Source organism: Varroa destructor, unplaced genomic scaffold, assembly GCF_002443255.2.
Source record: "Varroa destructor unplaced genomic scaffold, Vdes_3.0 BEIS01000003.1, whole genome shotgun sequence".
Taxonomy (NCBI): domain Eukaryota; kingdom Metazoa; phylum Arthropoda; class Arachnida; order Mesostigmata; family Varroidae; genus Varroa; species Varroa destructor.
The window spans coordinates 5,774,832-5,791,526 of NW_019211456.1; the positions used below are offsets into that span (position 1 = coordinate 5,774,832).

A 16,695-nucleotide genomic window follows, 5' to 3' on the forward strand; every position below is an offset into this window, starting at 1 on the left:
TTTCATTTGTCAGCTTGTGGAACTCCTGTCTTCGACGTTTTTCGACAACAAAATTGGAATCCTACTGATCGTGATTGTAATAGTGAGCGTCGCCAACATAACAGCCACTTATCAGCTGTTCATCAACGACAATCGCCATCGAATCCCGTCAGCAGCTTTTTAGCGTCTTGAATATCGCCCGTACTCAGCTTTGTTTTGTCTTAGACTTTTCTGTACTTATAGCTTTCCGCGGCCGACGTTGTCGCTGCCGCAGCAGTGACAAGGGTCGCGGTCAATGGTTGAGCTTTGTTTGGTGCTTTTCGCCCTGCGTCATTGCTTTTAAGCGAAGAAAAGCTACAACTCATGTCACTAAATTCATTCATTCCTTCATTCATTCATAAGCCTTCCGTTTGTTCATTTAGTTGGTTGGTTGGTTGGTCCGTCTATTGGTCCGCTCATTCACTTAGTCAGTGAGGCTAGGTGGGTCGGTCAGTCAATCAGTCAGTCAGTAACTCGTTCAATGACTTGAAACAGGAGCAGAGAGAACGTAGCAGCTGCAGCTGGTAATGCCGTTGTCGATATTAGTCCTGCAGCCGTCGCCGTCGTTGCTGTAGCAGCAGCGGCCGCCACGCGCTCAAACTAGAACCGGACCCACTCGGTGGTCGTCATATCTGTGGCAAAGCCGGTGTGAATCAATGTCGGAATTGTATAAGCAGAGAACTTTTACACGATTCCTTTCAACTGGCAAACGAGAAAAAGTTTGGCTTTTACTACAGACTGTTAATGGTTGTAAGCTGTTTATACGATGAAACCCATAAAAAAAGCGATTTTTTGGTCAAAAATATACGTTCTGCTGGTGATGATGGTGGTCATAATTATTCGCATACAACTCGACATGGAATGATTTAGCACAGATAAAAGATAACTGTTATTAGCGGAGTGCACAGACAGACGTATAAGCTTTGGACACGGTTCTAACTCTAGAAGCCTTCGATGGAAAAATTACTATGTAACACATCGACTATGTGTTTACTAGCAGCAATTTTAACAAAACTCTCAATTTAACTTTTGACCACTTCTCCGCTTTCACCTGCAGTCTCGTTTCGTTTATACATTTGGACCAGTGCACTGTACAAGGACCGTTCTTCCTATGGCTATTAGCCTTGAATCGACCTATTTCCTGAATCCATAATGAAACTTCCTCTTCCTTCCTAAGCCCACCGAGAAGATATAATGTTACGTCACAGAATGGCTTTTTTAAAAGGGATGACACAAAGAGAGGCCAACTGCCAGTTATAGGGACCACACCCATAACAACCTGATTGCACTGACTCTAAGCGTAACTTGTAAGCTACTAAATCTTTTCAGCCACCTTCAAAAGCCACTGTAACAGCAGCCGTTGCCGCCGCCGGTCGGGCAGCCGACCCTTTCGAATGTGTGCGACTTTTCGTCTCGGTCCGCCTCTTATAGCTATCCATCCATCCACTCACCACTCCCAGTGGTGGTGGGAACAGTCTTCCCTTTATCCATCCCTTCCTCCCTCCCTCAGCTCGCTTCTTTCCCGTTGTCGCTTTTCTGTCCTCCAACGTCTGTCCTGCCTGCCCGCCTAAGCGCCCCTTTGCCTCACTTGCTCATCGTTACTCCTGCCACCATCAGCGCCTCCATCACCAGCACAAGTGCAACCGGCGAGCGATGGCGGTGGCCGCTGCGCGGCCCAGAACAGAAAGTACAGAGCTCCTTAAGAGGTTCTCACTTTGTCAGCTCTGTCCGCCTGCTCTGTCTCAGTAGCAGCGTGGCATGACACCGTTTACCGTTGTTCATCGGTACTACGACCACCACTAGCCGTTCTGCTAGTATGGCAGCAGTCTGCCTGTTGCCAAACACCCCACTCTAGACCGACAGACACGAGGCGGTGGACGCAGCGGCGGCGCCGGCTGCACTGCTGGTAGCAGCGGTACCGTGGCGGAGCTAGACGCTCCCACATCCCCTCCTCCCAATTTCTGGACTACCCCCCTCCCCCATCTGACTTTTCCTCCCTTTCTCCCTAAGTTCCCCTGTAGCACGCTTCTCCTCTTGTAGTAGGAGACGAGACTTGCCCAACTGGGACAGACGAGTGTAAACGTGAACTCCCCGCGCAAGCTACCGACCCCATCTACCCAATAGTCTTCCGCTATTTCCCTCAAATAACTCCGTCGTTCAGGCCTAGCTTCCCGGTCTCCAGCTCGACCCCTCCCCCAATAAGGTGGTTAGCTTTTCCCTTCTCGTTGACCTTCGCAGCAGCTGAGAGGGGTTAAGGAAAAGCGGGGCTGCGGCCGAAGTCGCTTCTCTGTTGTCGACTGCGATTTGATAGCTTTGGCCCCCCAGTGAGCCCAGCCCTTGGGCACCCCATCAGCTTACACAACACGCTGATCCCCTCTGGTTTGCCTCCATTTCTTCCCCAGAAGTATCCCATCTGCCGCGCTGCTCCCGCAATTGCGGCGGTGGTGACTGTAGCTGCAGAGGTGATGGCGGGAAGCTGAGAAGAGGGTTTCGGGGCAAAAAGGCAAACACCCCACTTCGACGGCGGTCGCGGAAATGGTGTCGTCGCCAGTGCGTTATACCAGTGAAACGGCACAGAGGAGTAGGGGGCCACGGGGCCACATAGTGATAAGGGCGTAGGGTTGAAAGCGAGAGAGTCAGACGGAACAGGGGGTGAAAAACAGGGAGCGGATGCGGCGAGTAGGGGACCAGGCAACCCGGGGAATCAATAAGGGGCTGGCGGGTGGAAGTGAGGTTGAGGACCGAGTGGCAGCGGCGGCTACCCTGATTAAGGCTCGAGAGAGGGATGCAATATGAATAGAAGAGAGCCCCTGTTCCGAGGGAACCCCCTGCTGACGTCATCAATCCTTAATTGCCCCGCTACTACTGCCATGCACGTCCTACACAGGCATAGGCACGCACATTTATTCACAGACGTACGTACACATCCTCTATCTACTGGACGAGCGCCGGCGCCTCGCATGGTTAGGCGATTGGCCTGATCTCTAAATCGACCGATGACCATAGTTAGCAGCACCATATCAGACGGCGGTCAAAAAAGTTAGACATAGGCGGAATGTCTATAGAGCATACGTTCGCCTTTACACATACACGCACACACACGGCACTTCAGAACATGTGCATGCAAATGTAAAGCAAACACTTAAAAAGTTCACTGATCCTATTCTACTCAGACAATTTCGAGACACATTAACTAGCCTTTGGAAATCAGACAGTATGGGAAAGTGGAGCTAATCCTACACGGCCCGAGGAATATCGTTCATGGCGTTGCACCGATTGCTCAATACTGTAAGTTACGCTTGTTATTTACCGTTGAACGCCTTCTAATGTTATCAAAGGCGAAACAGTTATCTCAAGTAAATCAAGCAAGCCTCATTTTGGTAGCGTCGCAGTATGTAGCAGTTTATTTCGGATAGTTTGTGGTAATTTTTCCTTCCAGAAGTCCAGGTCAGAACATATGTAGAGCATCGAGCACATGTGTTAACGCGCACGTTGGCTCTCCATTGTCTCATTGGCTCACGAATGAACTGCTCCGTCTGCTGCTGCTACTGCATTTAGCTCTACCACTATCAGCGGCGGGACCCGCGACTCAACACTGGTCCATCATCGCCTAGTGGTCGGCCGCCGGCTCTGTAAGGCTATCTGCAATAGCACCCGCCACCACCTGGCGGAGCAGCTCACCAGTCATCGGCATGCCCTTCATCTAGTCATCAATGCATTCATCCAAAACGGCGAATGCAAACTACGACCGCGATCGCCACCGCAGCCACAATGCCCAGTCAACGGTATTGTTCACACGTCATGTCAACAACAACAACAACAGCCACAGCAGCGGCAAAGGCAATGATGACAACAAGGGCGACGACAATAACAACAAAAATATCAACGCTGCCAGCAAGCCCAGCATTGGCACGGCAACGATGGCTGATGAGGTCATTGACCTGCCTCACACAGTCGGACGCACACATATATATGTACGTACATACGAATAGACATACTGGCGGACTTATTGAGCACACTAGGTCGCATTCATACCTACCTACATACATACGTACATAACTCCTCAGGCGCGCAAACTCTATAGGGTAGATTCCACGCAGCAACGACCTTTTGTCACCTCGGAGACGCAGCTAAAAACGACCGATTATTACGATAATGATGCTCATTATGATCATGTGGATGACGGCAGCGATACTAAATAACTCATCGGTGCCTGACAAGTCGCGAAGCCGAGACAGAGAAAAAAAAACCGCAGTGACAGCGGCCACATGCTACCGCGCTGCGGTGAATCATTTCGTTGCTGATGGAGACAGTGGTAGAGAAAGAGGGACGATCATGCGAGGAACAACAGCCTGTGGTCCTTCTACACTGAAAAGGGGCAAATGCGCACAGCCTCAGTGGTCTCCACGGTTACAGCAGTGGAAGGAGCATGGGATAGCTTATACATGGTCATAGGTGACTTTGTACCGTGGCGCGTCGAGTCAGAGGAACCACGGGATAATTAGTTGAAACTTTCTTCGCGGCCAATGTCCGGCATAAGTAAATGGACTGACATCACATTACAGCGTGGCGAATCTCCGTTCATTTCGGTACGAACGTGCAAGCGAGTGTAATGCGCGCACTCAGCAGATAAACAGCCGCAAATTACTCGACCTAGTATTGACTCGTTCGGGTAAAATGCTAAATATCGGTTGTCTGCTTTATGCGTATTGCATTCCCGAAATATGCTATATTTCCGCTGCCATGGAAGCTCTGCTACCGGCTGTAACAAATTCGAAATTTCAAATAGTAACGCCTCGATAGTCGAAATTCAAGAGGCTGAATGGTTGGCTATATACCGAGTTACAATAATCACGTATGCATTATATATCTCGTATGAAGGCTGCCATCATCGACCACTGGTTTATAGGTTAATTATCTATTTTATGACACGACTGCGTGTATGCACAATACAAATTTCCTCTAATGAAAAACGAATTTACGCTGTAGCGCGATCCGCTTCCATACGATAAATCGCCGATGCCGGAATTCCCCGGCAGCGTTATAGAATGAACGGCCGGCGAGGGGAATCCTATAGGAAAATGAAAAATGTTGAGACAACAGGCATACATATGTGACACAACGAAAACATTAAGAGGTGTACAAGCAATGCTCAATTATAGAACACAGCTTTCACTTGTTTGTTTATAAACGCCAACGTAAAGTGAAAGAGAGCAGAGCGCTGTTACCGTTTATAATCTGTTTGTCAATCAAGGTATTAGAATAATAACAATAATGATTATTAAGACAACACACCAACGCTGGCGAGGTTAATTGCGCGGTCATTTTGCAGTGAAAAGAATAGAAAGGTGAACACTCCTAACGCAAGGAACACGAAGGTCGAACAAGGCCAGAGTAATCTTAAGGTAGAGCGGCGAGTTTCATGATCATGGTTGTCATCATCATCAATAGCAGCAGAAACAGTACCATCGTCAACTTCTTTGCCTTCTCTTCTCCTAGGCCATTGGCGACTGCTGCTGGTGCTGCTGCTGGTGATGATGATGCTGATGCTAGTGTCATACCTTGTTGGCAGAATGCTAGACATACACTAGACAGGCTAGGGACATTCCTGAAACAGGGCGGCGGGCACAACGGAAATCTGGACGGCAATACGAGCGGCTCGCATGATGCGGGCACACAAAACAGCCACAAAAAAAAATGAACAATGAGTATTCGCCACACAGCGACCACTGTTAGCTGCAGAAGTGGCTACGACCGATTCGTTCTCTGGAGCGAAGGAGAGAGTATTCAGAAAAATAGCGGCAGCTACAAGAATACAAACAACAATATCTTAGCAGTTAAGACACCACTCCTCAGATTGGCACGAGGCACAAAAAAGAAATAGCTTCTACAAGTGTTGGATAAAATCAACCCTCGGTTGTCGAGAATTGTTGAATAGCAGTGAGGACTGAGGTATGAGTGAGACACGAACTCATGCTTTAGCCTACGGAGCTTATTCTGCTTTACGAAAAGTGCTACTCCGTGTTCAGCCGACAATATTAAAATTGACACAAATGTCTAATGATGGTCACTGGTTGGACAGACGTTTACCGCACACGCCTGAATCACACAATTTATGCAGGATGCAGGCCATGTTTATTATTGCCATGTATGACACACAAGCCGAAATAATCTTTGATAACAGATGGTATCTCATAGGAGCTAAAAAAAAGCTTTGCTCAAAGGCAACTTATTAACGTATACAATCTTGGTTTTTGCACAATTAGCAGGCACGGACAATGCTTTGAGTGTCCTGTTGCTGCTGCTGGACACACCCACGCAACTATGTGTAAGTAATTCATTTTTTCTTCCATACATCACGTTATGCATAAACATCACATCTATGTATAAATCATCACACAGTTTTCAGTCAGTGTTTTCTGCCGGATGAATAATTTAAGCTTAATATAATTACACACTATTATTACCAGATAATGGTTCGGATTTACAGTAACAGGCCGCGTTCCCCTTCTTTTTGTATTTTGGGCCACAACACTTTTAGTGGCTTCTGTAGAATAAAACAAATTTTCTCAAGCTCCCAGTATTTTGATTTTATAGTAATTATAAGAAGCGTTCCTCAAGTTAATCTACCCTATGAAAAACGAGCATTGCGAATCTAAAATAACGCTTTACATTCTGCTTACTGTCAGAAATCAAGCTAGCTTTTGACGTACGCGCGGAAGAAGTGGTAGGCACGTCAACCGTACGATCACTAGATCAAAATACCCACCTTGTATTTTGTCCGTATTCTATATTTGTTTATTATATTAATGTGGGCAGGAAACGTCTGGATCTGAATGTCCACCTAAATATTATATTATGGCTTCTTAATGAACAAAGCAACATTCACGCATCGGCTACTTGATACCCCACTCATATGCAATGCCTAATTCTGGATCCTAACAACAATAGCAACACTTTACACAGCAGCAGCTGTCGTCAATCGATGTCACGCTCGTTCAAGCAGGTGGTGATGAACGTAGCGTGGTGTGTCGTTCTCTTTGCTTAAATTAGTAGATTGTATTGCATGTCTACGAGCACATCTTTCATGTCTACTCGTGTGAGTGTTTGCTTCAAATTCCGTACGAGTGTATAGAGTATACTCACAAAGTGCTCGAACGACTGCCGTTGCTGCTTTAAGCTCGGCAGTGGTGCACGAGTACCCAGTTGACTTGGTTCGGACGTCATTAGACATTGTCACGATACCGTCACCGTACTTACTATCTATTGTTCGAGTCGCATGCGAAGTAGACAATGTAAATCTATTTACACCTAAGTTACGTATATATGATTAGCATTGGTATATCTTCTACTCCTGAAATAAATTTATGTACAATATACACTCCATAGTTTCATATGATGCTTATTTAGTAGCTATTTATAATCCGTATGTATACGTATGATGTGATGCATGTGTTAGCATTTTTAATTAACGGGTTTACGTTTCTGTGCGGGGATTGTGGTGACACTTACTTGAGGTGTCTGCGGTGGCGTGGGATGAGGAGGCTGAGGTTGAGGTTGATGTGGTGATGGTTGTGGTTGTGGTGGTTGCTGGTTGGCGACCGGGGGTGGTTGAGGGTTGTTGCTGCTGCTGCCGCCGCCGACTTGGGTAGGGGATGGTGGGATGTGGGGGCCATGAGGGCCGTGTGGGTACGGGGACAAGGCGCCGGGTGGTGTGCCTGGAGGGACCCCACCACGGCCTATTGTTGTTAACGGGGGCCCTACCGCGGCGACGTCCCCACGCAGAGGACTCCCCACCGGTGGCTGAACTAAATGGCTCGGGTGGCCGGGATGACCGGGATGCGGCGCCATGTGATAGGGTGGCCGTGCCCCCGGGGGTGCACCCGGCATCGTCGGCATGGCGCCGTGCGGATGCGGCCCGTGTGGCCCATGCGGCCCCATATACCCCCTGGGTGGTCCATAAGGCGAACCGGGTGGTAAAGCCCCTTGCATGGGCGGGCCATGAGCTGCCATGGGCGAATGGGGCGCAGGCGGACCGTTTGAGGGTGGCCGCTTAGGGCTTGGAGGCGCCTGAGAAGGAGCAGGTGCTGCTCCCTCCATCGCAGCCGCCGCTCCGCCGCCCTGCACCTGCGGACGAACAAATAAACCACCAGCAACAACAACACAATAACAACAACACAAGCGACAAGCGTAAGAGACGGGTGACAGACAGGTAGTAAAAATAAACAGATAGAGAAAATGAGCAAATGCGCGACAACGCAAACCAGCCAAAGGGCACCGCTGGGGATGGCCGTGGTATGGGGTAGTTGGCCCTGCTGGTTCTGGCTATTTTATACAGACCGCCGTTCCAAAAGCTTTCAAGGCGAGGCAATAAGGGAAGGCGTTAGATTGAGACAAATTTCCAGCTCACAGAATGTTAAAAAATAGTAGAACGACAGTGAAGATCAGTGATGGCTATGTCGGTCCATAGCAGTAACACCATCGCCTCTCGAGCAGAGCAGACCAGTGAAGTGTCGAGCTATTCAAACAGTTTAAGAATACAGAGGCATCAGTACCGAGCTTATACAAAATATTTCGATTTCTCCCCATACTTAGCTTTTTTTATATTTGCTTTATACTCAGTGTGGGGCACGAAGGCATGGCGAGATAGCTGGGGGTCGACGAAGTGCTCGCGGTTGTCTAAAACTAGCTGTTCTGGCATGCACGAATCAGAAATGTTTCATCAACTAAATAACAGACAAAGCAAGCATTGACACTCACAGACCCACGTTTCAAACACGTGAGGACACCCAGGTTGTATATATATATATATATATATATATATATATATATAGTCGCTTTCTTCTAATATATATATATGGAAAAAGCGGCATAGCCGCAAAGCGGTGGCATAGTGAACAGCATGCAGTCATAAATCCAGAAAAATTGAAAGGTATGAAGATGTTTATGCTAAAGCAGATAAGCCGTACACACATATGGTGTATGATAAAGCTTTATGTGATCCTATTTTTTTCGCCTATAAGCTTAGCATACTAATTCTTGGCTAAAATGGTATCTCTTGAAAAAATTTCGTTCGAGATGATTTAACACGATCGCTTTATGCTAAAATCCGAGTTTTCGCAATCACAATAATTGTACAATAGGAAATTTATATTTTTTTCCAGTTGTCAAGTAAGTTCTTTAAATACTTCATACCGTAAGAAATATGATTTTAAAAACCGAAAAAGTAAATCTATTTTTTGAAAGATGAGTGAAAACCAGTTTTTGAAATGTTTTTCCATACAGGGTTGACGTAATTATGAGTATGCGTGCATACAATTATTATTAAATATACATATATATATATATATATGAGTGAATGTTATAATCATAATCTAATGGCTATTGATGACACGTATAGTTCGCACAATTTACCCTGACGCATGTGCGCGTATCAGTTTCAGCACATATTGAATGATGGTTAGCACCTGACTATAGCTATAGCATACACTTTTCAGAATTGCTTAATCCTTCATTCTTCAAACTAGAAAAAAGCATTCAGCGCAGCGGAGAGTTAGGGAAAATCATGTATATACTTAAGCCAACCCAATAGAAACTAGTATTTGGCATAGAAAATAATAGTGCATTTAATCTAAAGGCAATGCTATCTGTTCTTCAAACCGCTATATGGAATAGTACAGCATCTAGCATCCTAAACTGTCAATCACTTCGGTTAGCCGAGCTCAAATCCGTATATAACGAATGTCAAGTGGTAACCTGCGATGGCCAGTATCTTATAGCCTGGTAAAGAAATGGGCCACAATAAGAAACGCACACGAGACACGTATTCCTTTGTATCTTTCATATTGTAAAAGAAATGGGTGCCCTAAGAGTCGGCTTAGCTAATTAAATTGACCAATATATATATATATATATATATATCGAAAGTGTACCCTGTAGTTTGTCTCTGTATATGGTGACTGCTGGTAGTTGGAATGGTTCTCTAGTCCAACAAACGGCGACGACGACAACGACGAGTTACCTGTCTACTCCTGCTGTCACTTCGTGGAATTCGAGGCAAGACTGCCGTTAAAAACGGTGTCTTTTATGTTCAAACTATTTTTGTGGGAAAATTGTTTATAATTGCCGATTCATAACCAATAAAAACGTCTTATTTATTTCTTCCATAAGCTTGAATATATGTTACACATCTAGCAATACGAGATAGAAAAATAAATACGCAACTTGCTTTTACTTCAGTAATCAGTCCTTCGTCTATCACTCTAATTTTTTAATATAGGCCTGAGTACGCCAAGATAGCAAAACGAAGTTGACGAATAGTACGAATCTGCCAGTAATAAACGGTACGTGATGACAATATGTTTTTCGCACTGACATGCAGAATATTGAAGGTTCTGTTTGACAGAGCTTTTAGAACAGATTCTTTTTTCTATTGGCTTTATTGTACATTATCAGTTGTTTATTTATTGTTTATAAAACGTGGAACGGGAAACACAGACTTGTCGGGACGCGGGAAAAATTCGCAGAACAACATAAGGACAGTGAAGTAGCGAAAACAATGATTTTGACACGGATCGAATATCAATTGCCCGCTGGTTTGGGGAGTGAGTTGCACAGTAGTAATGAGTTTTTTTAACAACTAAGTAGACTTTGTTACAATCTTCAGCAAAACAATTATGAATAAGGAATAATCGGTCAAAGAAGATGTGTTAACGTTTAATGGTTTTCGCCTTTAATCAGAATACAAGAAATATTTTAAAATGATGGTACCACCAAATCCGTGGGTCTGTTCAAATAGTACAAGCTAGCTACAAAATTTCGATCTCCAATGCGCCCCGTAATTGTCAGTTAGGTTATAGACTTGATTTTCATAACCAGATTTACTACTATCTTTGTATCGTTTTCAGGCTTAGAGTACAAAAGTCCATATACACTTTCCAGCGATTCTCTTTGTTCAGCTATCGAGGGACCTCTCAGTATTATCACCGACGCCTTCAATGATCATATGTGTCATTTTCGTGTAGATAGAAAATCATCTATAAATTTTAATAGATTGAAAAACGGGATGAGAATCCAAAGAAGAACTAAACATTATGCCGACATAAATGATTACGGTAGGCCAAAGAGTGGTTGCAGCAGTGTTGAAGTATCAGCGACGTGAAAATCTGTGGTTTAATAGTAATTATAGGCAAACGCTTAATAGTCCATAAGATTAGGCGGGGCTAGTCATGCTACGAGTTTCAGCATACTCACAATTTGTCCTCTGAAGAATGTCACTTATATTGTGTACATATAAAACACGTGTATAACCGTATATAACTCCGTTATTACACATTCTTTTTGAACGTCTCATCCGTTTATACATATTTGTTTCAAACAATCGCACGGGTGTCGTTTTTCCCGCTAATCTTAATAGCTGCGATGATGATCATAAGGCTGACGGTTGGCAGTGCGCTGCGCGGCTAGCCTTGCCAATAAGCTGTCTTGTTCTTACAGAAAGCACAAAATATCTGTTAAAATAATAAGTTGGCTTAAAATTATGTCAATCTTTGAAACTTCTTTTTAAAAACTGGAGAACATTCAGGGTTCCGTATTGTTTGGCCAATATGGCTCAAACGGTCCCCGCCATACAGAGGCAAACCTCACTGTGTGAAATAATTCATAAAACGACCAGACATGAAACGTGCCATGTACGCATGTAAGGTTTAATGAATTATCCAAATATTCGGAACGATTGGTCTATCTTGTCTGTAGAAGAAGACAGGTAAAATAAAGCGGTGCACAAACTGCGTTACACATCTTTTGAAGTTTACACAAACCTTATAGAATATATCATCATATGTGGCGTATTAGGTCACTGGCACACATAAAGGCACATCGTAACAACTTTATGTAACTATCCATGCATTTGCAGTGGTCATAGTCGGTGCTATATGCACTGGCTTGGGGACCTTGCTTTTCATGAGCTTTTTCCAAGATAGAAATTAAACTAGAAATTTTTTTGCACAACCTGCTAGCGACCAAAAAACCCTAAAGGAGCAAGTGCAAAGCATCTGTTTGTCTGTCTGCTTTACATAAACACGATGAGGTCTATGGACAGCCGATGGCTATCCTCATCCAAATTCTTGAAGAGTGATAGCCTCATATACTAGTGGTACTACAGTTTATAAAGTGGCGTATCCCATATTTAAATGTAAGCAAAAGTCTTAAGAACGTCGGCACCATGGGCATTAATAATAATGATAATAATAAACATGGTCCACGCGGCTTTTATAGAAATCGAGCTTACCAGAGGGGCGGTGCTATCGTATACCCTTCGACAATATGGAGTTACACTACACCATATTTAACCGAAGAGACTTGAGACGCAGCTATACGTGGAGAACGCACAAAAATACGGTGTTCGGCCTACAAATATTCGAATAAAACAGAGCGTTGCTCATCCCTCGTTCTCATTAACATCAATGCATATCAAATTGCCCTACAATTAGAAGGACAACTGCAATCTCATCTGGACTTAGCTATTCTATTAACGATGCTACGAAGATGTAAATGTAACGTAAAACTGTTAATAAGGTCAACCTCCACTCATAGCAAGTACCACATGTTACTTCTGGGGACTCTGTGAGTAGCGGTACCGATATTCCATCGTTCGGTACAACTCATAAGCGAACATTACGTTATACTCATTATGATGAAGGAAATTATTTCGTACAATGTAATCCAATATGGTCAGGCTCAGCTCTCACGTAACAGGGAAACAACGCATATGTTCTTCTGCGTCAATTTAAAACCGTAGTATCTATATAGCGAGAGGCGTGTCGTTCTCGTCGGCCAATCCTGAGTGCATATGCAAACACAAAAAGGCACAAAGTATTTACACGTGTGCGTTCAGACTTGTCTCGTAACGCAATAAGGGGTTCATCGGCGATAGCAACTGGCATTTTCACGATATTTATCGTATAGCTCATGCTATAAACATCAATTATAATAAGGGACCAGGCGTAAGCCGCAACAACGGAACTTGAAATTATAGAATGATTCGAAATCAAAATAAATACAAGGAATCTACAGAACAGCAGGTAATAAAACTGTGAAAAGAAACTATGTTGTCATGGGAATAATTAATCGAACTCCTCCGCAATGCCACATATGTAGATTGCAATGGTATGCAAAGCGTCAAAATAAACTATGATAACATTATCTCGTAGGGAAAATGTCATCGTAAGAGAAGCCATGGTAAGATCAGAAATGCAGTATAACATTATTATAATAATTTACGTTTTACTTCATTACTTAAAGAGAGACACTATGCTATTGATAAATCTGACAGCAGCAACAGCGAAGTAGAACAGTGCCGACCTAAACTCAGCCCATGAGCATGCTCATAGAAAGATTATATATATACATATATATATATTGAGCGAGCGAGAGAGATAGATCGAGAGAGAGAGGGAAATTAGTTCAGCAGTGGCGCGCGCCAACAGGGTAGATCGATGGACGAATATGAAATCCACAACAGAGCACCGGACTAATAGTGAGTTATTAGTCAACAAAAGACCACGGAAGGAGTCCTCGAGAAGCACGTGGGTTTTTTTTTTCATGTCTGGTGGCAATGTTTTCGGTATTGAGAAAGGAGAACACGTCCTTGCCGGTTCGTTTACTCTCTAATAAAACAGATTCGTTGGAAGAAGGTTGCACTATATAAGCAGCAGTTTGCTTGTTTATTGTAAGTATCGTTAGTTAAGCTTAATTAATGGAGCTTTGTTTGTAAGATGTTGCATCAATGTGTTTCTGAAGTACGTCACATAATTTTGATCAATCAAAGTAAAAATAGTAAGAATACGTACCGGAGGTCGGAAGGTAGGCGCCTGAACCTGGTGGCCTGGGTAGTGAGCGCCAGGATGAGGTCGGCCGTGTGGCCAGCCAGGATGCGCTCCTGGGTAGGCTCCGGGGTGTGGTATTCCGGGGTGAGCTCCAGGATGTGGCACTCCGGGATGCCCGGGGTGTTCCTGACCCGGTGGCGGTGGCCCATAGGGGTTTGGTGGGCCCCTCTGCGGTGATTGCAGGAGTTGGTTCAACGTTGGCGTGGGACCCATGAATCGACCGTTGGGGGCTCCCGGATGACCGAGAGGGTGTTGTCCTGGATGGCCGATTGGGCCCCGAGGATAGCGTTTCGGGTCCATAGGCGGCCCGCCGTAATAGCTAAGCATCGGAGGCCCCACACCGGCCGGGCCTTGTCCGGGGGGGCCGAGCGCCATCTCGTAAGGCGATCGCTCGTCAGGTCCCTTCTGTGGGGGCGACAGCTTGGCTTGTTGTGCTGCTTGCTGCTGTTGTTGTTGGGCGTCGGGCTGTCCAGGCGGCCCGCCGTTCTCATCGGCCGGATTGCCGCTGCCCTGAGCCGGCCCCCCGCTGTTGTTGAGTGTTTCCTGGGCGGTCGGCGGGGGCACTGCCGAGGTGGACATGGCCGCCACCGTCCGTCCAGTCTGTCACAGACACACGCTACACCGTGGTGGTTTCAACGACAATCACTATAGACGAACAACGGCTCTTATTGCCGGGTCGTTCGTATGCTGCCGCGTAGAACCCTTGTCGCGGCACGTCGACGAAACGTAGGCAGTTCGTCGTACACCAGCACCAAAAAATGGCTTTTGCCACCACGGTGCTACTTGTGCTTATTCCAATTGTTACTGTTGTTGTTGTTGTCGATCAGGTTGTGGACTCTTTTTAAGGCCGGGCTGTTGATGCTGTCGAAGCAGAAGCTATACAACCGGTAGCCTGGCGACCGGCCACCGGAGACGCGGCGGTGGTGGACGTCCACCACGACTCTTTTTGTGTGCTTGTTGCTGTTGTTGTTGTAGTAGTTCGGTCGCTGCCGCCGTCGTTCCGTTGTTGTTTGAGTTGCTCCTGACTGTGTTGCCGTTTGCTTTCTTTTCTGTACGCCGTAACAGTAGCGGTAGCAGTAGTAGTAGCGGTAGTAGTAATAAACACAGTTGCTTTGCAGCGTAGCGTGGCGTAGCCCTCTCGCTATCTGTTGTTCGAGTTTGTCTGTCTATTTATCGTGGTGTGTGTGGCCACTTTACCATTACTCCATACCACCCACTGCAACAGCACTAGGCAGCATTACACGACACGGTATTCACACACACATACACTCTCACAAACATTCAAGCATACACGAGCGCCCTGTAACACCTCAACGATTCTTTTCTTCCAGTTGTTTTTGTAAAATGGGTTGTGGACACGGTAATTGATATAACACACAACTGAGCTAATGACACACTCCGTACTCCTGCTAACACACGATAATGGGTCGACATACGATGAGGTACGATCGCACACGGACTGGCCGTACACGACAGCTACACACAAACGGACCACGATGACGACGACGACGTCGTCCACGATGAAGGAACGGACTAACGCCGGGGGTTTTTCTGAGGGGCAGTCCGCTTCAATACGACGAGTAACACCTTTCGTATCGGTCACCAGCAGCACACTTCTTTACAAGGGGAGCTTTTAGGACTGCAGGAGGGTAGGGGGACTATACAACGCTGCTAGTGCCTGCTGTAGTAATAGCATTGGTTGATATCGGCGGCGGTTCGTGGTCGACGATGTTTTTACCCTCGTCGTTGCGGTCGCGAGTCGAGTCAAGATGCTTGTTATATTCCTACGACTATCCTTCTTGATGCTGTGTATTCTTGCTGTTCTTATGCCTTGGTTTGATCGTATTCCCTGCTGTTGCTGTTACTGGCAACTTCGTTGAATGGATGTCCCTCGAGAAGCCAGTCGTTTAGTCACACACACATATACACATCATATTACTGCTATATATATATTTATATATAGATCTCTCTCTCTCTATATATATATAACTCTGCTGTGTTGTAGAGAGTAATGTCGAGGATATTGTCGATAGAGGTTGTAGCGACCAAGACGGCAGTACGCCGCATCGACCAACGACCGACCGACCGACCGGTCGACCGACGACCACGAATAACGACGACGACGACGCCGCAACGAGCAGCATTCACAAAAATACACACACGACTACTATCATCACCAAAAATTCACCTTATCGCCAGCATTCGCTGCTGCTGCTGTTCGTTTTGTTGCGGATGCCGCTTTGCTTGCGGTTGTAGCTGCTGCCGTTTATGCTGCTGCTGCTGCTGGTGCTGTCGAGCTTCACTCATCATCCTGATGCCCCGGTCGGGGGGTTAACAACATACTCCGTTCGTCGCGTGTAGAACAGGCAACTAGCTAGCCAGGCAGATAGATAGGCAAGCCGACAAATTGGCAGGCAGGCAGGCACACATAGGGCGACCAACAGCCGCACCGCCGTCAATATTCTTTCCTCACGTAATAATCTATGTTATGTACAAGACAATATTTTCAGCCCGATCTCGGCCTAGCTCGTCCGTGGCAGGGCTCCACGAGCTGGCAGCGACACCGAAATACACTCGAGGACGCACTGTTTTTTGTTGGATTTGTGCTGGCTTTCAATTCGTTCCTCGTCCCTCCTCAAACGCGGGACGACGCCGCTTGCTGTGGCGCTGCTCCAGGCACCGACACCAACCACAGCCGCCGCCGTGACAAGCGCTGCTGCTGCTGCTGGGACGGCTACTCCGCTCCTCGTATCGAGGAGACACACGACGACGACGTTGGCGGCGGCGGCGG

At 46.1% G+C, this 16,695-nt stretch overlaps 1 protein-coding gene across 1 annotated transcript in view; it reads right to left on the minus strand.

The window, feature by feature from the left end:
- The window catches only part of osa (trithorax group protein osa), a 68,781-nt gene extending 52,114 nt beyond the window's left edge, over positions 1–16,667 (minus strand). Inside the window, 2 exon segments of the mRNA XM_022800780.2 lie at positions 7,531–8,145; positions 13,869–16,667. Coding sequence (XP_022656515.1) covers positions 7,531–8,145; positions 13,869–14,483 — 1,230 coding nt within the window. The 5' untranslated portion in view covers positions 14,484–16,667.
- Positions 16,668–16,695: the final 28 nt, after the last annotated feature.